The 21,242-nt window shown below is 38.2% G+C and overlaps 2 protein-coding genes across 4 annotated transcripts in view; one reads left to right on the forward strand and one right to left on the reverse strand.

Annotated features, from left to right (window-relative positions):
• The window catches only part of cerkl (CERK like autophagy regulator), a 184,010-nt gene extending 164,908 nt beyond the window's left edge, over positions 1-19,102 (forward strand). For 2 of the 3 annotated variants that reach the window (XM_073047086.1, XM_073047088.1), the window contains 7 exons: positions 3,076-3,253; positions 3,468-3,536; positions 13,197-13,231; positions 13,346-13,454; positions 14,126-14,222; positions 18,015-18,214; positions 18,466-19,102. In XM_073047086.1, coding sequence (XP_072903187.1) covers positions 3,076-3,253; positions 3,468-3,536; positions 13,197-13,231; positions 13,346-13,454; positions 14,126-14,222; positions 18,015-18,214; positions 18,466-18,547 — 770 coding nt within the window. In that variant the 3' untranslated portion in view covers positions 18,548-19,102. The remainder of the gene's footprint in view (positions 1-3,075; positions 3,254-3,467; positions 3,537-13,196; positions 13,232-13,345; positions 13,455-14,125; positions 14,223-18,014; positions 18,215-18,465) is intronic. The other variant, XM_073047087.1, reaches the window with a different exon arrangement.
• A 154-nt stretch (positions 19,103-19,256) lies between these two features.
• itga4 (integrin alpha 4) overlaps positions 19,257-21,242 on the reverse strand; it is a 150,080-nt gene continuing 148,094 nt past the window's right edge. The window contains exon 28 of the mRNA XM_073047085.1: positions 19,257-21,042. Coding sequence (XP_072903186.1) covers positions 20,950-21,042 — 93 coding nt within the window. The 3' untranslated portion in view covers positions 19,257-20,949. The remainder of the gene's footprint in view (positions 21,043-21,242) is intronic.

Below are 21,242 nucleotides of genomic sequence, written 5' to 3' on the forward strand. Positions count from 1 at the left end.
ACACATGCCGGTGATAATAAACCCAATTCTGATTCTGTTTTCTTGACATCACATCATGCTGCCAATGTGTTTTTGTTCCACTACTATTTCTCTTTTGCTTTATGTTGAAAATAGAAGAGCCGCTAGCTTAGGTATAAGAATTAAAGCCGTTGGAATCGATTGACCTATTTAGTTTGTATGTTGGTAAGTAAAGAAACATTTCCAGGTCCAGCTTTTCCATCAGATTAAATAGCAGTCAATATTTTAACACTCTATGATTTTGTTTCTTTTTCTTCATTTTTACTGAAGCTTTCAGGAAATTGAAGTAATTAGTTTGAAACTAGGTACAGGAGTATCTAGAAGATAATTCCATGATCATGAAATTAAAAATTTTATTGTCATCTGACTGTACACATACACAACTAAATGAAACAACAGTGCACCCACACAGCATATATCACACATAGCACATAAACCAAAATATTATACCATAAATAAGTTTTAAAAATTGCAATTCAAAGTGCATGTATAAAAGCATAGCACAGGTAAACAATAAACAGTATGGTGAACAGCTCGCTGTCCTGGTGACAAGACCTCAGTGGTGTCAGTGTGTTCATTACTCACAGCCTGAGGGAAGAAGCTGTGACCCAGTCTGACAGTCTTAGTCCTGATGCTTCTGTACCTCCTTCCGGATGGTTGTAGGTCGAAGAGATTGTGGGATCCTCAACAATGCTTTGAGCCCTTTGTCTTCAACGCTCCCAGTAAATGTCACAAGTAGAAAGGTGGGAGACCCCCAAAGGTCCCTTTACCATTTTTTACTGTTCTCTGTCGGGTCTTGTGGTTTGATGCTCTGCAGCTTCCGTATCGTACAACAATGCATGCAGACAAGACATTCTTAATGGTGCTCCTGGAAAAGTTGTTAGAGTGGGGGCAGAGAGCCATGCATGGCCTTAATCTTCTCAGAAAATGTAGAAACTGCTGTGACTTCCTGACTAATGAGGAGGTGTTGTGAGACTGGGTTAGATCGTCCATTATGTGCACATCAAGGAATTTTTATGCTGTTCATTCTCTCCATGACAGAGAAATTGATGTGCAATTGAGAGTGGTTGATCTGTACCTTCCTAAAGTCCACAATGATCTCTTTTGTCTTGTCCATGTTGAGACGCAGGTTGTTCTCAAATCATTTGATGGGCTTTTTACCTTTTCTCTGTATGCCAATGTATCCTTGTTGCTGATGAGGCTAGCCACTGTAGTATCATCAGTGAACTTGATGAAGTGGTTTGAGCTGAATCTGGCAATGCCTTCATGACTCACCAGTGGGCTGAGCACACAGCCTTGAGAAGTTTAGCATAATGGAGTTTGAGATGTTGCTGCCAACTCAAACTGACTGGTGTCTTCCCATCAAGAAGTCCAAGATCTGGTTACAGGATGTTGAGTTCCAACAAGGATAGTTTACCCACCAGCCGCTGAGGGATAATCGTGTTAAACGTTGAGCTGAAGTCGATGAACAACATCCTAGCATATGAGCCATCATTTTCTAGGTGGGACAGGATGGAGTGAAGGGCTAAGCACTGGCTTGAGTGATAGGCAAACTGAAAACACTCCAAATTAGCTGGAAGGTGGAATTTTTATATGATTCATTACCAGTCACTCAAAGCACTTCATGATTGTTAAAGTCTATGCATTTAGCCCAGTACCATTACTCTTTTGGGCACTGAAATGATGTGACTGCCTTAAAGCCTGCAGGACAACAAACTGTTTCAGAGAGAGATATTAAAATGTCTGTAAGATCTCTGTTAGCTGGGCCGCACATTTCCTCACGTTTTGCGTGAGTTTACCCTGGCCAGGGTCCTTCTCACCTTAGCTGCAGCCGAACAGTGGGCCTGTCCCTCAGGAGCAGAGAGGGGTTTTCCTTGATATCACGTCGTTCATTTGTTTAAATCACACCTAGAAAGTATTCTGCCTTTCAGGAAGGGAGGTGTTGCAGTTGGTTATGTTTTGTATACTGTATCTCATGTGTCCCTGATGTCACAAAGGTGTTTGTGGATTTTCTGTGAGTAATCATGCTTTGCCTTGCTGATGTTATAGGAGAGTGCAACTCTTGCTGATTTTAGAGTTCTTCCATCCCTGATTTAAAGACGGTGTCCCAATCCCTAAGAGCACACAAACCTTTGAGTCAGCCATGGGGTCTGGTTTGCCCTGACAGTGTAGTGTTTAATGGCAGTTATGTCCTGAAAGCACTTTCCTATGTACCCCGTCACCAATCCCACATATTCATCAGTGTTGAATAGGTGATTATTTTATTAAATTTTGCATGAGTATGTACAATGTGCATTAGTCATGTGATCTACAAATTGGGCATATGGCATTTGTGCATCAAGAAGAAAAGCTGGACAAAAAATCCTGATACATTTGAATGCCAGTGTCAATGTGCGGTCTCATGTTTCTTCTGGCATTAACATTTTTGCAAAAATGAAACAAAAAAGATCAGTTAAAAAAAGTTTGATTTCAATAAAGAGAAACAGGAGCTTAAAATATATCATCAATGAACTGTGCAGCTACTTGTCTGCTATTAGTCATTGTTTGCAGTGATTTATGTGAATGTTTAATATGCAGAGATGGCCAAAATGTTATTTTAGATGTATCATATGTAACATGAGAGAAGAAACTAAATTGTATATTTATATTCTCCCATATCTAAGGAGTATTGAAAGTTGTGGCTGGAGTTTCTGCTGTATTTTCACTCTTCAGCAAGTGAAGACTGCATTGATATCTTTCTTTTGAATGCATCAAACTTTTAAAATATTTCCTCATTTTTATCCTGTTAAGCATTTCTGCAAATTGATGTTTAACTAATTTTGACAAGGCTTTTGTCTCTAGTGAGGACGTGTGCCCTCTGTCTCCACAACAAAACAACTTCTTTGGTCCCTGATTGGCCCCCATCCTTTCTTTTAATTACCTCTTTACCAATAATTCTCTAATAGAATGAGATACTGTTTATCAGTGAAATCTCATATTGCAGGAGCTCAAGCGGTGATTTTATCTATAAGGGTTTGTTTCACTCTCTTTTGTTTGTTGTGTCATCTTTTGCTATAGGCAATCTTCAAGAAGTGGATGTTTGCACCTTTAGTACTCATGGCAGACTACTTCGATTTGGTTTCTCAGGCATGTTCGGCTTTGGAGGGAGGACATTGGCCTTAGCAGAAAAGTATCGTTGGATGCCTCCCAAAGAGCGGAGGGAGTTTGCTGTCATCAGAACCCTGGCAAATCTCAAGTAAGATGAATTGTTTGCCATCCAATAGAATAATAGCTCTACTTTCTATGTGTAGCATCAACAAATAATAGCTGTATTTTCTTTAGTTTATTATTTAGTTCTTCTAACAGAAATTATTAAAGTAGTTGAGCATGGTTTTGAACTTGTTGTAGAGTTTGAATTCAGCAAAATAGTCTTTGATGTGATAATAAAGGCATTTCATTTTTATTTTTAGATCTGAAGACTGTGAATTATTATTTTTACCATCAAAAAATACCGACTTGGAAGAACAAGGTGGCATTAGGTTGGTAGCAAGTGATTCAGTTTGGGTTTTTTTTAAACTCCACAATTTAGTTTCAAACAACATTTTTAAGATAGCATTTCCTCTAAATGTATATAAAACATACACAAAGAAAATCATGTTAGGATAGGTATATGGACAGGAAAGGAATGGAGGGTTATGGGCTGAGTGCAGGTAGGTGGGACTAGGGGAGAGTAAGCGTTCGGCACGGACTAGAAGGGCCGAGATGGCCTGCTAACGTGCTGTAATTGTTATATGGTTATATGGTTAATAATCATCCACCTTAATTAGATTACCCAGTTACAAGATGGAGGGACTTCCTCGTCAAAAACTTTTAACTAGCCTGGGATCTATCAGCTGGTTAGACATAGAGTATTATGAGAGAGTAAGTAGTCAATTTTCCAATATGTCACCTAGTGTTTATGCCTGATGCATAAGATGTGATCATCATCATCATCATCATCATCATCATCATCATCATCATGTGCCAAATTCTGCCAGAGCCTCGGCGACCACTTTCTTCCACTGCAATCTGTCGGCAGTTAAACCTCTTGCATCTCTGGTGGTGAGGCTGGTCCACTTGTTGTTGTCGATCCAGGTTGTCCTCTTGTGGTAGATGTGGTAGTTGGATTTTTAATAAGGTGAATTCACAAAAGCTTAGGTAAAATACCCTGAAATTAAGGTTTCCCACATGGGAGTGAGTGTGTTCTTGGTGTTTAGCAAACTCACTGGCCCAAAGTAACCAACATTTTGTAAGTTGATTATAATTTCCTCAGAGAAGTATTTCAACATGTAATGGTTTTTAAAAAAATAATTTCTTAAATTGTTTGATTTTAATCTTTAACACTAACCTTATATGCATTTACAAATTCAGTTTTTGTAGGAATATGTTAATCTGTACCCTTTAAATCTCTTTATAACTTCCATTATTTCAATTTTCTTTTAAGTAACTCTTTCTGGACAACTACTGTCTGTCAGTATAGTGAAATTGGTCTTATCCCAAACCAATGCTCTAATTTTATGTTAATTCCTATAACAGTGCTAAATTTGATTGAAATATGCTCAACCCAGGAGATGATTGATGAGGGTAGGGCTATGGATATTGTCGATAAGAGTTTTAGTAAAGCAATAAATGAGGTCATACTTAGTATGCTGGATCCAGAAGATTAAAGCATATGTAATCCATGGTGGCTTGATAAATTGGATTCAAAATTGGCTTGGTCATAGAAGACGGAGTATTGTGGTGGAAGGGTGTTTATGTTTCTGTATTTCTATGATCTATGGTGTTCCGTAGGAATCAGTGCTGGAATCTTGGTTGTCTGTGATATACATAAATGATTGTGACAAAAGTGTAGGTGAGCTACTTAGTAAGTTTGCAGACTATGCTAAAGTTGGCAGAGTAGTGGATGGTGAGGAAGGTTGTAAATGGATATACAAACCCCATTTCCAGAAAAGTTGGACTATTTTCCAAAATGCAATAAAAACAAAAATCTGTGATCTGTTAATTCATGTGAACCTTTATTTAACTGACAAAAGTACAAAGAAAAGATTTTCAATAGTTTTACTGACCAACTTAATTGTATTTTTGTAAACATACACAAATTTAGAATTTGATGGCTGCAACACACTCAATAGAAGTTGGAACAGAGTTAAAATAAGATTGAAAAGTGCACAGAATATTCAAGTAACACCAGTTCGGAAGACTCCACATTAAGCAGGCTAATTGGTAGCAGATGAGGTATCATGACTGGGTATAAAAGTAGCGTCCATCAAAGGCTCAGTCTTTGCAAGCAAGGATGGGTCGTGGCTCACCCCTTTGTGCCAAAATTCGTGAGAGAATTGTTAGTCAGTTCAAAAGGAACATTTCCCAACGCAAGATTGCAGAGAATTTGGGTCTTTCAGCATCTACAGTACATAATATTGTGAAAAGATTCAGAGAATTCAGAGACATCTTAGTGGGTAAAGGGCAAGGTCGGAAACCACTGTTGAATGCGCGTGATCTTCGAGCCCTCAGGCGGCACTGCCTAAGAAACCGTCATGCTACTGTGACAATTATAGCTACCTGGGCTCGGGAGTACTTTGGAAAACCCTGGTCACTTAACACAGTCCATCACTGCATCCAGAAATGCAACTTGAAACAGTATTACGCAAGGAGGAAGCCATACATCAAATCTATGCAGAAACGCCAGCGAGTTCTCTGGGCCCGAGCTCATCTCAGATGGACCGAAAGACTGTGGAACCGTGTGCTGTGGTCAGATGAGTCCACATTTCAGCTAGTTTTCGGAAAAAACGGGCGTTGAGTTCTCCATGCCAAAGATGAAAACGACCATCCTGATTGTTATCAGCGAAAAGTGCAAAAGCCAGCATCTATGATGGTATGGGGGTGTATCAGTGCCCAAGGCATGGGTGAGTTGCATGTATGTGAAGGTACCATTGACTCTGAGGTGTATATTAGGATTTTAGAGAGACATATGTTGCCATGAAGGCGACGTCTCTTCCCAGGATGTCCATGCTTATTTCAGCAGGACAATGCCAGACCACATTCTGCACGGGCTACAACAGCGTGGCTTTGTAGACACAGAGTGCGTGTGCTTGACTGGCCTGCTGCCAGTCCAGATCTATCTCCTATTGAAAATGTATGGCGCATCATGAAGAGGAGAATCAGACAACGGAGACCACGGACTGTTGAGCAGCTGAAGTCTTATATCAAGCAAGAATGGACAAAATCTCCAATTGCAAATCTATTACAATTAGTATCCACAGTTCCAAAACGATTAAAAAGTTTTATTAAAAGGAAAGGTGATGTAACACAATGGTAAACATGCCTCTGTCCCAACTTTTGTTGAGTGTGTTGCAGCCATCAAATTCTAAATTTGTGTATATTTACAAAATACAATTAAGTTGGTCAGTAAAACTATTGAAAATCTTTTCTTTGTACTTTTGTCAGTTAAATAAGGGTTCACGTGAATTAACGTATCACAGATTTTTGTTTTTATGCATTTTGGAAAATATCCCAACTTTTCTGGAAATGGGGTTTATAATTAGATATAGTCCAATTGGAAATATGGGAGGAGAAATAGCAAATGGAGTTTATTCTGTAGAAGTGTGAGGGATGACACCTTAGAACTTTGCAAAGGAAAGTATATATTAAATGGCAGGACACTGAAAAGTGTTGATATACAGAGAAATCTTGGACTGCATGCCCATAGCCCCTGAAAGTTGGAACAGAAGTAGAAAGGATTGTAAATAATGGGCATAACATGCTTGCTTTATTAGTTCAGGCACTGAGTGAAAAAGTTGGGAAATCATGTTTTGGCTGTATAAGACTTTTTTTTGGTCATATTTAGAGTATTATTTGCAGTTCTAGTCACCGCATCCCAGGAATGACTTATTTGTTGATTGATCGATTGTGATGCAGCGTGGAACCGGCCTTTCCAGTCCTTCAAACTGTGCTTCCTAGCAACTTAACCTTGGCCTAATCATGGGACAATTTACAATGAAAATTAACCTACCAACTGCTGCGTCTTTAGACTGTGGTAGGAATCCGGAGCACTCAGACAAAACCCACACGGTCACAGGGAGAACATATAAATTCCTACAGACAACAACTTCTTCAAAGTTCAAATTCAAGTCAAGTTTACTGTTATATGCAAGAGTGCATGTATACACAGGTGTAACGAAAAACGTGCCTGCGGTAGCATCACAAGCACATAATAATCATATAAGCACCGTTCACAAGGATAACATGAACACAAGTTATACATACAAGAGATTCTGTAGATACTGAAAATCCAGAGCAACACATATGAAATACTGGAGGAACTCAGCAGGTCAGACAGCATTAATGGAAAGGAATAACGAATCAACATTTTGGTCTGTGACCTGATGAAGGATCTCGGCCTGAAATGTCAGCTCTTTAGTCCTTTCATTCAATGCTGCCTGACTTGAGATCTTCCATCGTATTGTGTGTGCAATATAAATTATACACAATTTTTACAAGGAAGGACGCAAATAGAACAAAAACAAGAAGTTGGTTTTAGTGCAAAATGTTTAGTGTTGGTAAACTGTGGTGTTTAGGTTTTGAAAGGTGGTTCAGGAACAAGGTAGCTGAAGGCTGCAGAAGAGAATTAGAATGCTTGGATTAAAGAATATAAAGCTATAAGGAGAGGTCAATCTTGGATTGTTTTCCCTAGAATGTTAGAGGCTGACGGGTGACCTGAGAGAAGCTTATAAACTTATAGAAGGCATAAATAGGGTAGATGGTCAGAATCTTTCTTCCCTTGTCAAGTTCTAGATGGTATAATTTTAAGGTTTATACTTATGACAAAACTTTAATATATTTAAGTTCACCGATGACACCACTGTCGTTGGCTGAATCAAAGGTAGTGATGAATCAGCATATAGCTGGGAGATTGATAGTCTGACTGAGTGGTGTCATAACACCAGTGTCTCACTCAATGTCAGCAAGACAAAGCAGATAATTTTTGACTTCAGGAGGAGGAAACCGGAGGTGCATGAGCCAGTCCTCATCAGGGGTCAGAGGTCAACTTTAAATTATTATTTCAAAGGATTTGCCTTGGGTCCAGCACATAAGTGCCATTACAAAGGAAGTATGGCAGTGCCTCTGCTTGCACAGAAGTTTGCAAAGATTTGGCATGTCATCTAAAACTTTGACAAACTTGTGTAGATGTGTAGGGAGAATATATTGCCTGGCTGCATCATGTCCTGGTATGGAAACACCAATGCCCTTGTAACACACCAGACCTACTGAAAGTAGTGAATATAGCCTAGTCCATAAAGGGTAAAGCTCTCCCATCAATGAGTACATCTACATCGAGTGCTGTTGCAAGAATGCAGCATCCAGTATCAAGGGCTCCCACCATACAGGTCATGCTCTCTTCTCACTGCTGCCATCAAAAAGAAGGTACAGGAGCCTCAATATGTACACCACCAGATTCAGGAACAGTCACTGCCTCAACTATCAGTCTCTTGAACCTGTGGGACAACTTCCCTCGCCAAATCACTAAACCATTCCCACTGAACTGGACTCACTTTCAAGGACTCTACATCTCATGTTCCCAATATTTATTGCTTATTTGTTATTCTTATTTGTTTTCTACTCTTTCTTTATGTAGTTGCACAGTTTGGGTATTTTTGCACATTGTTTGTTATCCATCCTGTTGGGCGTGGTGTTTCATTGATTCTATTGTGTTTCTTATATTTACCATGATTCATTGCAATAAGATGAACTTGTATGTACTTTGATAATAGATTTACTCTGAACATTGAGAGGGGAAAAGTTTAAAGGAGATTTAAAAGGCAAGTTTTTTTACACAGGTAATGGTAGGTGCCTGGAATCTGCTGCTTGGAAAGATGGCAACATTTAAGAGACATTTAGACAGGCACACGTATAGGCAGGGTATGCAGGGACATAGCACATGCACAGACAGATGGGATTAGTTAATCTTGCATCATGGTGGACATCTTAGGCTGAACGGCCTTTTTCTGTGCTGTAGTGTTCTGTATTCCATGTATCACAAAAATGCACTCCCAATTCAGGGACTAATAAAAAATAAATAGCTTTTCTCCCATCTATATGATTTGCTATGTACTGCTTAAAACTGTTCACCTGTGTGCAGTTTATGAATTTGGTGTCCTCGATTCTTTTTGCTATGATTGGTATTTAGATAATTGAAATTTCCCATATTTCTTCACTTGTACCTTTTTATTTATCAGAAATTTGCCTACGTATTTGTTCTTCTGTTACCCTCTGAATATTTGGATGCCTATAGTATATTCCCAACAATGTTATAATTGCATTTTACTTAAGTAGTTTTAGTAACTTTCGAACACATCCGTCACATTGATTATTTATTTAACCCATGTTGCTACCCATACTTGCCTTTTCAAAATCCCTTATTTATCTTATCTAACCAGGAGTACTAAACTTCCAGTCCTACTACTGTTTGTAATGGTGGGGATAAACAGACTGCTGGAGGAACTTGGCAGGTCAGGCGGTATCTGTGGAGGCAAAGGGATGGTTGGCATTTTGGATCAAGACCCTGGATTGAGACTGAGGGCATAGAGGGAGGATAGCCTAAATAAAGAGGGGATTGTGGAGGTAGTGATGAAGGCAGTAGGTGATGTGTCAAACTAGATAAGGGAGGGATGATAGACAGATGGATCCAGGTGGGGGAGAGAATGAGTTTAAAGATAGAGGCTGATGGGTTAAAGGTGGAAACAGAGGGAGGAAAGAAAGGGGGTTAGACACAGAGAGCAAAGTGGGGTAGGGATGGGACAGGAAGGGAAGGTTTCAACCGAGGCTAGAAGATGACTGGAATCAGGTAAGAGAGGGATGGTGGGTCGATGGAACTAGGCAGGTGGGGAAGGGAGGGTAATAAGACCGATAATGTAAGAGAGAAGAAGCCCATGTATACAGGAGTGTTGGTGGTGGACAGATGAAACTAGGTTCATCCTCATGTGTAGTCTTGTGTGTCTAGCTTGTAATGTTTCAGTTAAGTAAAGTATCATAATTTGATGTGTGTATCAAAATCTTTGCTACTCTTCCTTGCCTATGGAATCCCTGTGTTTGAAATATATACAGATTAATCAAAACATATTTTAAAAATTTATTTTCTTCCCTTTTTCCTTTGGTGTTTCCAACTGTTTCACTAATTTTCTGCCTTCCATTTGCTTAGTTAGTTTTATGCCAAACTGGACTAGCAAATGTGTGGGTGTTGATCTCAGCTCTTTTGAGGTGCAATTTGTCCCACCTTCCTTAGAATTGATTTCTGAGCCCAAGATAAATCTGGAGGTTACTACTTCTTAATCTCTGTAGATATTTAAAATTTGACTGCAGAAATTTATCTCATATTTATTGTACCTATGTTGGTACCTATATTAACCACAAACTGCAGCGGATAAAAGATCTCCTTGGCCCCAGCACCAGGGAGGCAACATACTGGAATAACCTTCCAAAAATCTTAGGAATATTTGTCTTCTCTATTAACTATAAAAGCTCTTGTAACTATTACTGTATCTTTCTTGGTCATTCCTGGACACCTAAGCCACCCTTGGTGCTATGATCTTGGCTCCATCTGTATTCTGCAGAACCATGTATTAACTACAGTTATTGCAGGTAATTACAGGTGATTCTTCATGGATCACCTGAACTATCTGCATGTTCCTTTAATATCTGTCATGGAGTCATCTAGCCCTTCTGATACATTTCCTAGATCTGCAGGGTGACACTTCCCAAAGCGTGCTATCTGTGAAACTCAATTTTGTACGAGGGCTGCTTTCATAAACTCAGTTCAGAAACCCAGAAGCCAAGAAGATACCCAGTTGCACACCTATGAACACAAGAAGTTTGCCAAAGTTTCTGCATAATACAGCAGACATATTTCACAGGGGTTTGAGGTGCCGTGCTGTTTGATTACCTCACTACACAGAAACCAGAACTATTCCTTTTGTGATAGCTTCCCACAGCCACCTTGCATGTTTGCCAGCTGAACTGCCTCTTAGCAGGCTTCTTTTCATAATTTGTACGTTCACCCAATTAGACACCAAAAATGCAGAATCGAAAAGCAAAACATAGTGCAAAAAAGATTAAGTAAAGCATAAAAAAGTACTCCTTGATGGGTCAACAGTGGAAAGGGTGAGCAGCTTCAAGTTCCTGAGTGTCAACATCTCCAAGGATCCATCTTAGGCTCAACATATTGATGCAATCATTAAGAAGGCGTTCCAGTGGCTGTTCGAGAATATTTGGTATGTCACCAAAGACATCAATTTCTGTAGATGTATGATGGAGAGCATTCTGATTGGTAGCATGACAGCTTGGCATGGAAGCTCCAATGCACAGATTCACAAGAGTCTGCAGAGCATTGTAGACTCAGCCAGCACCATCTTGGGTATATTCCACCATGAAGAACAGCCTCAAGAAGATAGCATCTAATTTATGTACTTTCACCATTTGGGATATTTTCTCGATGGTGCCATGAGGGAGGAGGTACAGGAGCTTGAGGACCCACACTCAATGATTCAGGAACAGCTTCTTCCCTTATGTCATCAGATTTCTGAATGGCCCATGAACCCATGAAAACTACCATGTTATTCCTTTTGTTTTGCACTGTTTGTTTATTTCATAATTTATAATAATTTTATGTTTTTGTATTGCACTGCTGCCACAAAACAACAAATTCCACATTATTTAAGATGAGGCTGCATGCACGTAAGATTAATTTTACAAGATTAACAGTGGCAATTGGCAAACATTTAAACCACTCTTATTCTTGAAGATGTCATGCATATTCTCCATTTCTAGTTATTATTTATAGTTTTGTCAGACTGTTCAAAGCAGGTTTACAGATTTTTGTGATGCTCATTCGTATATTAATTTGCTTTGTGGAAGCAAAAAATTCCTGAAATGTAATTCTGCTTTGATTTACCATGAATTGTTTATTTGATACATAGCTCTCGTGGAACTCTAGAATCAAGCTTTAGTGTGCCTGTTGTATGGAAACTGGAAGGTCTGAGTCCTTAAACTTCCTTGAATATGGGTTGGGTACATTACAGTTATGAACAACCTTTAAGAAAGTGGGATAAAATGAGAAAATGCTGGTAAAACTCAGTACATTAAATGGCATCCATGGACAAAAAAACAATTCATGCTTCCAGTTGATCTTGCATCCTGAAGGATGTAATGAGAGATTAATTTTCTCTTTCCACCTTCACAGATGCCAAGCATTTTCAGATTTCATTTCAGTTTTCCCAGTAGCAGCAATATTTTTTTTTCTGTTGCTGTGGATAAAATTGGCTATGTAACCTTTCAAGGTCAGGAAACTCTGTAGCCTTGGCTGAGGTTGATGCTATGCAGTGATTTTGCCTAGGAGTCTCAAGTGCACATTAGTGTTATTTTAGTGCTTCGTTGCAGCCTGTAACTACTCATTGGTACAATAAATCTGTACTTTCCCAGAACTTAAACTTCAATATACTGGACAGAATTTGTGCATTTCTCAATCTCATTTTAAATGTTCTTTAGGACTTTGAATAGTCATAGTTACTTCAGAGGCTTTGAGTGAATCTTTGAATCTCTACCACTCTGGGCCTGCTACTATCTTCTTGTGAAGAAAATTAAAGTGACACATCTGTTTTAGGCATGCCATTGGCATGACCTACCCAATATGGCTGACTTAAGAGTATCCACAACCACAAAATTGGTTGTTTTATCCTTCCGGTGAACTTGGAAGATTTTGCACAGAGAACGGTGCCTGGTGTTGGTAGTCCAGATCTCAGGTGCAAATTGGAGGCCAAAGGTCATGCTGCAAGATAGCTAGGGTATGAATTTGTGCTTAGTCTGAAATCTCAATCTTTAGAGACCCATTTCCACCATTAACCAAAGGAAATTTGAAGGCAGTGACAAAAGTGTGTTAATGATCTTGCGGTCTCTTCAGTCCCATCTACAGGCAAAAGCTGTGATATTCCACATTACAATGGAGTGTTCATTTTGTGAGTGTTTCTTCTCCGTTTCCTTTCATGTGTACTTGAGAGGTTGTTTAGCTGTCGGATTTCTTATAATACTGAATGTCATTTTGCAATTTCAGACCACTTTGTATCAAAATTGTGATATTTTATATTGGCAAATGATTTTCTGATATGTTTTAGAAATACAGATGGAACAAATGCTGAGGAACAATGTAGTGAGTACTGAATGTTAACTTCAATTATAAGTGAATCAATTTAAAATAATTTGAAATGTCACTTTATTTTTGTGGTATCATGATATATTAACACCAATTTGTGATGCTTTTCAGATGATGAGGAGAGATGGAGAAGCATGCAAGGAACTTTCCTCAATATTAATGTCATGGCTATTCCTTGTCTCTGTTCTATGGCACCGAGAGGCCTTGCACCTAATACTAGGTCAGTAGATTTAGAATAGGCCAGTGCCATCTAATTTCTTTTTGCTGAGATTTTGGTTTCATTCACATATTTTGATGAGCATTTGAGGAAATTAAATGGCAGTTAATATTGTAAACTTATGGCTGTAAATGTTCTGTCTGCTCAGGTCAAGATTGACATAAATATGTAGTGGTGTTCTTGATTTGGTCAAGTAAAATGTGAGATTCTGGAAAAGCACATCTGTACTATTACACTGTGGGCATGTAGACTTACTTAAATTATTTATCTAAAGCTGTAAAATAATATTTTGCCAAGCACAAGCAGAAGGATGTCAGTTGACCCGCTACTGTATTCAAACAGAATGCTGGAAACATAGATTCTGCTTATTAAGCCTGCATTCATATAACAGATGTGCAAGTTTTCTTTTACATTTTAGAAAAATGTTTTTTATAGTAAATACTTGCTCATAAAATTGTTAAGAGCTGTAGTATTAAAACGTCTTACTGTTATTGATAATAATTTATTACAGGCTCTAAATATCTTCGAAAACACTCTTCCTTATACTGTTTAATATTTTTAACAATTTGTCACCTTTTGAGTATTAGTTTCAAGCAACAACAATAGCGACTTTTATTTTTTCATTGCTTAAGTTGAACAAAATATGCCTCTGAATATTCAGTGTTCCGTTTTAGGTTGAATAATGGAAGCATGTCACTTACTGCTGTCCGAAACTGTATTCGAGCAGATTTTATAAAACACCTGAAGCGATATGGTAGTGCAAAGAATCAGGTAAATTAAAGCAATTTTTGTTCTTTAAATGCAGTTAATTTGTTTCCTTCTGTTATAATACATCTGATGGGCTCTGTTAGCATTAGCACAGCTGTCGTCATAATAAGAATTAGCTTGCTGTCACAAGACATTTGCAATGGATTATTATCAAATGTAAAATATGGTAATGCCTAATCCAGATTAGCTCTTTATATCCTTCTTCATTTTATTTTGTTGTGCACTCTTTTGTCAATCTGTAGTTGTTTGTAGAGATTTTATTTTAATAATTAGCAACTACATCTGCCTTTATAGATAGATGATATGAAAATAGGTGGAGCATCAAGTATTGTTGAGGAAGCAGTGTGTTTGCAGAAGGACCTAGACAGATTGGGAGAATGGTTAAATAAGTGGCAGTAGGAATATAGTGCTGCAAGGTGCATGGTCATGCACTTTGGTAGAAGGAATAAAGTTCTGGACTGTTTTCTCAATGGGGCAAAAATTCAAAAATTTGAGGTGCAAGGAGATGGGAGTTCTCATGCAGGATTTGCTAAAGGTTAACTTGCAGGTTAAGTCAGTGGACTGTCCTGCTGAACGTTATCAGCCTGAAACATCGACTGTACTTTTTTCCATAGATGCTGCTTGGCCTGCTGAGTTACTCCAGCATTTCGTGTGTGTTGCCCGGATTTCTAGAATCTGTAGATTTTCTCTTTTGGGGAACAATATTCCCGCAGGCAGGATTGTTAGAGCTGTTGGGGAGGGTTTAAACTAATTTGGCAGGAGTGTGAAATCTGGAGTGAAGGGACTCGGGATAGGACGGTTGGTAAAAAAGCAAAGATAGCATGCAGTCAGACTGTCAGGAAGGGCAGGCAGGTGATAGGACAAAATTGCAGCTGGCAGGGTGAGTATCAGGGCCTTAGAGATGCAGAACCAAAAAGGTTGCAAATACTGTACACAAAAGTGTTATATCTCAATACACGGAGCTTAAGAAATAAGATGGATGATCTTGTTGCACTGTTATAGATTGCTACATATGATGTTGTGGCCATCACTGAATCGTGGCTGAAGGATGGTTGGAGTTGGGAGCTGAATGGCCAAGGTTACTCGTTGTATCAGAGGGAAAGGAAAATAGACAGAAGAGGTGGTGTGGCTCTGCTGGTAAAGAATGACATGAAATCAGTGGAAATATGTGACATAGGATCAGCAGATACTGAATCTTTGAGGGTTGAGTTAAGAAACTGCAAGTGTAAAAGGACCCTGATGGCAGTTATACACAGGCTCCTCACAGTAGCTGGGATCTGGACCACTGATTACAACAGCAAATAGAAAAGGTGTGTCTAAAGGGCAATGTTATGACAGTAATTGGAGATTTCAGCATGCAGGCGATTGGGGAAAATCAGGTTGTTAATGGATCTTGAGAGTGAGTTTGTTGAATGCCAGTGAGATAGCTTTTTAGAGCAGTTTGTTGTTGAGTCTACTAGGGGATCAGCTGTACTGGATTGGGTGTGAGCTAATGAACCGGAGGTGATTAGGGAGCTTAAGGTAAAAGAACCCTTAGGATGCAGTGGTCACAATGTGATTGAGTTCAACTTGAAATTTGATAGGGAGAAAGTAAAGTCTGACATAGCAATATTTCAGTGGAGTAACAGAAATTACAGTAGTATGAGAGAGGAGTTGGCCAAAGTAAATTAGAAGGAGATGCTGACAGGGTTAACAGCAGAGTGGCAATGGCATGAGCTTCTGGGGGGGAAAATGAGGAAGATGCAGAATAGATGTATTGCAAAAACAAAGAAATACTCAAATGGCAAAATAGAACAACCATGGCTGACAAGGGAAGTCAGAGCTGATGTAAAAGCAAAAATTAGTGGAAAGGCAGAGAATTGGGAAGCTTTTCGAAACTTACAGAGAGCAACTAAAAGAATCATGAGGAGGGAGAAGTTGAAATATGAAAACAAGATAGTAAAAGCTTTTTCAAGTATGTAAAAAAAATGAGAGAGATGAGAGCGGATACAGGACTGGTAGAAAATGAGACTGGAGAAATAATAACGGGACAAGGCTGATGAACTAAATGAGTATTTTGCATCAGTCTTCACTGTGGAAGATACTAACAGTGTGCCAGATGTTGAAGGGGAAGAGAAGTGAGTATAGTTAACATTACAGGGGAGAAGGTGCTCAAAAAGCTGAAAGACCTAAAGGTACATAAGTCACCCTAGGGTTCCGAAAGAGGTAGAGGTTGAGATTGTGGAGGCATTAATAATGAGCATTGGACTCTGGCATGGTGCAAATGCCACTCCACCTTTGAGAAAGGAGGAAGGCAGCAAAAAGGAAATATAGACCAGTTAGCCTGACCTCAGTGGTTGGGAAGATGTTGGGAGTCAGTAGTTAAGGATGAGTTTAAGGAGTACGTGGTGACACAAGACAAGATGGGACAAAGTCAGCATGGTTTTCTTCATGGAAAATCCTGCCTGACAAACCTGTTGGTATTCTTTGGGTAGATTACAAGTAGGATAGATAAAGGGGATGCAGTGGATGTTGTATATTTGGACTTCCAGAAGGCCTTTGATATACATAAGGCTGGTTACCAAGTTAAGAGCCTCTGGTATTACAGGCATGGTTAAAGAATTGGCTGCTTGGTAGGAGGCACCGAGTGGGAGTAAAAGGATCCTGTTTTTGTTGGATTTCAGTAACTAGTGGTGTTCCACAGGGGTTGGTGTTGGGATGTTTTTTTATGCTGTATATCAATGATTTAGATAATGGATATATGGCTTTGTTGCCAAGTTTGCAGATAATACTAAGATTGAAGGAGGTGCAGGTAGTGTTGAGGAAACAGGTAGGCTGCAGAAGGACTCAGACAGATTAGGAGAATGACCAAGGAAGTGGGATATGAAATGCAATGTTGGAAAATACATGGTCATGCACTTTAGTAGTAGAAATAAATGTGCAGACTGTTTTCTAAATGGGGAGAAAATCCAAAACTCTGAGATTCCAAGGAACTTGGGAGTCCATATACAGAACATCCTAAAGGTTAACTTGCAGGTAGAGTCAGTGGTGAGGAAGACAAATGCAATGTTAGCATTCATTTCAAGAGGTCGAGAATACAAGAGTAGGGATGTGATGCTGAGGCTTTATCAGGCACTGGCAAGGCCTCACCTTCAGTATTGAGAACAGCTTTAGGCTCCTCATCTGGGGAAAAATGTGCTGGCATTGGTGAGGGGTCAGAGGAGGTTCAAAGAATGATTCCAGGAATAAAAGGGTTATCTTACAAGGAACGCTTGATAGCTCTGGGTTTGTCCCTGCTGGATTTTAGAAGGATGTGGTGGGTGGGGGGTGCAGGGACCTCATTGAAACCTTTTGAATGTTGAAAGGCTTAGACAAGAGGGCACAGCCTCTGGATAGAGGGGTGTTAATTTAAAATGTAGATGCAGAGAAATTTCTGTAGCTAGAGGATGTTGAATTTACGGGACTTATTTGTGGAGGCAGGTCGTTGGGAGGCAGAGCTTGATAGGCTCTTGATTGGACATGGCTTCGAAGTGTACGGGGAGAAGGCCAGGGAGTGAGGCTGAGGAGGGGAGAAACAGATTACCCATGACTGAAAGATGGGCAGACTTGGTGGGCCAAAAGGCCTAATTCTGCTCCTATGGTATTCATATTGTTACTAGTTATGTTTCAGTAACCATCTCCAGTTCGGTATATTCAGTTTATGGCTTTATAGTCACCATTAATTAGTAGACTAAAGTTCTCACAGCAAAATTATGTTCTTCAATTTTAATTTTTCTAAACATTGTACATTATTTTAATATGTCTTGTTATTTGTAGTTTAACTTTCCCTTTGTGGAGACGTATACAGTTCAGGAAGTTAAGATACAATTGAGGATTAAAAGCAGATGGGTTGATGAGACATCGGAAGAGAAAGCAGATTCTAGTTCACGTTGCCCATCAGTAACTTCTTTAAATGGAAGTTGTCCATGGAACATTGATGGTGATTTAATGGAGGAATCTTCAGAAGTTCATATAAAGTAAGCATTGACTGTTGTATGTAAAATGTTTACAGAATATTGTTTTAATTCAAAATGTAAAAAGAAATTGGTCCTCTTGGTCTCTATTTTGTGATCTAATTTCAAGAATTCTGTTTATATCAAACAAGTGTTAAACTACAAATTTTTGTCTGCAATCCAAGACTGATTATATATGCAGTTATTGTATTCAAACACTGGTTTAATTCCCTTACTCTATTGTGTAATGATTGTAATTTCCCCTACTTCCACAGGATCCATTCACAGCTAATTACTCTGTACGGAAAAGCTATGGAAGAATGCGATATTCCTACAGTAAAATGTGGTTGCCTGTAGCCAAGATAACAAAAAATTTCTCGTGGTTTTTCGTTTGTAGAAATTCTGAGATCAATGAATCAGTACCAGCTTGTAACTGTGCCAGAACTCCTTTCAACTACTTTCATAAGTATATTACACAAGTATACAACAGAATAATTTCTATAGTTCTGAAATTATTTTCAGTAAAACATCTTTATAAAAATACTGTATACACATTGATTACAAATTTTAAAAGTACATGGGAGCATTGTGTTACTCGAAGCTGTCAAGATGTTTTTATTGCCATACAAAGAGAAGCAAAATGGCTCCCATTATACAATATTATAAAGCAGTTTTGTGCTGCATTTGACAAGAATCTGTATAGCCATTTATATTTAATATAATTCAGTGACATAATAATGTATATTTTACAGGAGGTTATTTATAAATTGGCAAAACAGATGGTTTTATTGTATATAGGATTTAGTTTTGAAAATGAAGCTTTACAGATAAAATCTAAATGTAATAATATTCTTATAATATTGTCATATTCTGTTCACTTTCATATTTATGGATTAAATATTACTTCTCCATTGTCTAGCTACTCCAGTCATTTTAAAGTTGTGTATATTTCCAAAATACATCAATATAACTTTTTAGAATGTAAATTATCAGTGCAAAATGATTTTATTATTGCACATACGCTGTACTCCCAACTCATTGGCTAGTTGCAATGAACCACTGAATTTTTGTATAAATGAAAATGTTTCTCTAAAACTTTAACTTTATTCCTTCCACTGTCAGGAAATTCTCTAACCTGATTAGGCATGTTAACCTTTCTGATTATATACAATGTCAGTTTGTTTTTTGTTCTCAGCCATTTCTATTAACTTGGTCTCCGTATATTGATGGCCTACTCAAGCTGGGTAAGTTAACACTGATTTGACTAAGCCCAGAACCTCACTGCTTCATTTGACAATTTGTATTTAATATTTTTTTCTTTTGAAATTAAATTCTGTAGCTATTCCTACTTCATAATTACAATACATATAATGAAATACTGATCAGTTTCAATGTGTCGTGTTATTGGCAAATGCTCATTTTCTACCTTCAGCCAACTAGTGATATTTGTTAGAATAGTAGCCTAAGCTAATAGTCTAGCAGCTATGTCATGCTTATATTCACTTTCCTTTTTCCAATAATTTGTCTTCAGTGGAATTGTATGTTTTGGAGTTGAGATTAAGTGTATTTTTTTGCCTTGCGTGGAATAAGATTGCAGAGTTGAAACAAGGACAAAGGAAAAAGGCTAGAGTGGATAGGTGTTTCTTTTGTCATGTTACGAGCCTCAGTAATTTGGGAAGTGTGTTGGCTGAAATATTTTATAGAGGGAACGAAGCCAGAACAATTAAGGTATCTTTACATATAAACAGTAAAGTTATGTAACATCATTTGGAGGGATAAGAAATTAGGGCTTAGGTGGGAATTTAAAGAACAGGACATGTAAATGCCATCATGCAGTTGTAATTAACAAGAAATCTCTAGTACTTAGTTTGTTCTAGTAAGTTCTAAGTATAAAGAGTAAGTTTAATAATCACAATTGTACTCTGTGACTTATCCAGTCATTTTAAAATATTTTAGATTTCCAACAACCATCTACAAATGTGGATGTTCTATATTTAAAATGTAAATTGCCTACACAACATTGATTTTGTAATTACAGTAACACTGTACTCCAACTGTAACTGATTTACAATCCATGGTAACTGCCCATGCAATTTCACTGTTACAGATATGCTCAATGTTCTTGAAAAAGTTGTATCTTTATACCTGGTAAAAATGTCCTCAGGATAAATTGATCAATATTTTTACCATGAGAACTGATTCAATACCCCTCATCAACTACATTAGGAAAAGTAAAATAAGGGAGTTGGTTCCAGAGCTAAGCCTGAGGTTGAGTTAAATTGGCTGAAACCAACATTTCCAAAGGCAACTATCTGGATTTAGCTCTTGTGCAAATCAGTCTTGTACTTATACAGGGCCACCAGTGGTGGTCACTCTAATCCATCCTAGCATTCTGCATGGAGTCCACGATAGAGCTTGATCTTATTCAGATTCCATTACACAGGGGAATCTGCTTTTGCAACACTATTCCAGATCAGAACTCACATGATCAGAGACCACATTCATTTCTTGATTCGAGAATAGGAAAGGTAAGCAAATTAAAAGTCTGAATATCAGACATTTCATAAAGACAGACTTTGAGACCACGCAAATCTCCACTGCCAGCATTGCTTTATAATCAAAGCCTCTAAGGATATTTGGCAGGCAAAACCTCAACAGTATGCTGACCTGATTTTTAAGGGTACTGTTATTTTAGATTATCAGAAATGATAAAAGATTATTCTTGGTCTCTTTGAAAGTCATCTTCTATTTGAAGGTCGTCATTCACTTAACTCAATCAGTTTACAATTTTCTTGCTGGTTCCTTTTCTCATCTTCAAGTCTATCATTCAGTTTTCTTTTAAAGAATCCACACTAAACAGAGGATGGGGAGGGAGATGAAGAAATCACAAAAATACAAATTAATTTCTTGTTATTTAGCATATTATTATTTTGTAGAAATTTGATCACTTAAATTGTATATGCCATAGTGTCCCAGGTTTGGCTAAAAAGATTTTATTTTGCAAGTGTGTCAAATAGATGGATAAAGTAGCATTATCAGTCAAGGTGAACTG

This window comes from Hemitrygon akajei, chromosome 5, assembly GCF_048418815.1.
Source record: "Hemitrygon akajei chromosome 5, sHemAka1.3, whole genome shotgun sequence".
In the NCBI taxonomy this organism is placed as follows: Eukaryota; Metazoa; Chordata; class Chondrichthyes; order Myliobatiformes; family Dasyatidae; genus Hemitrygon; species Hemitrygon akajei.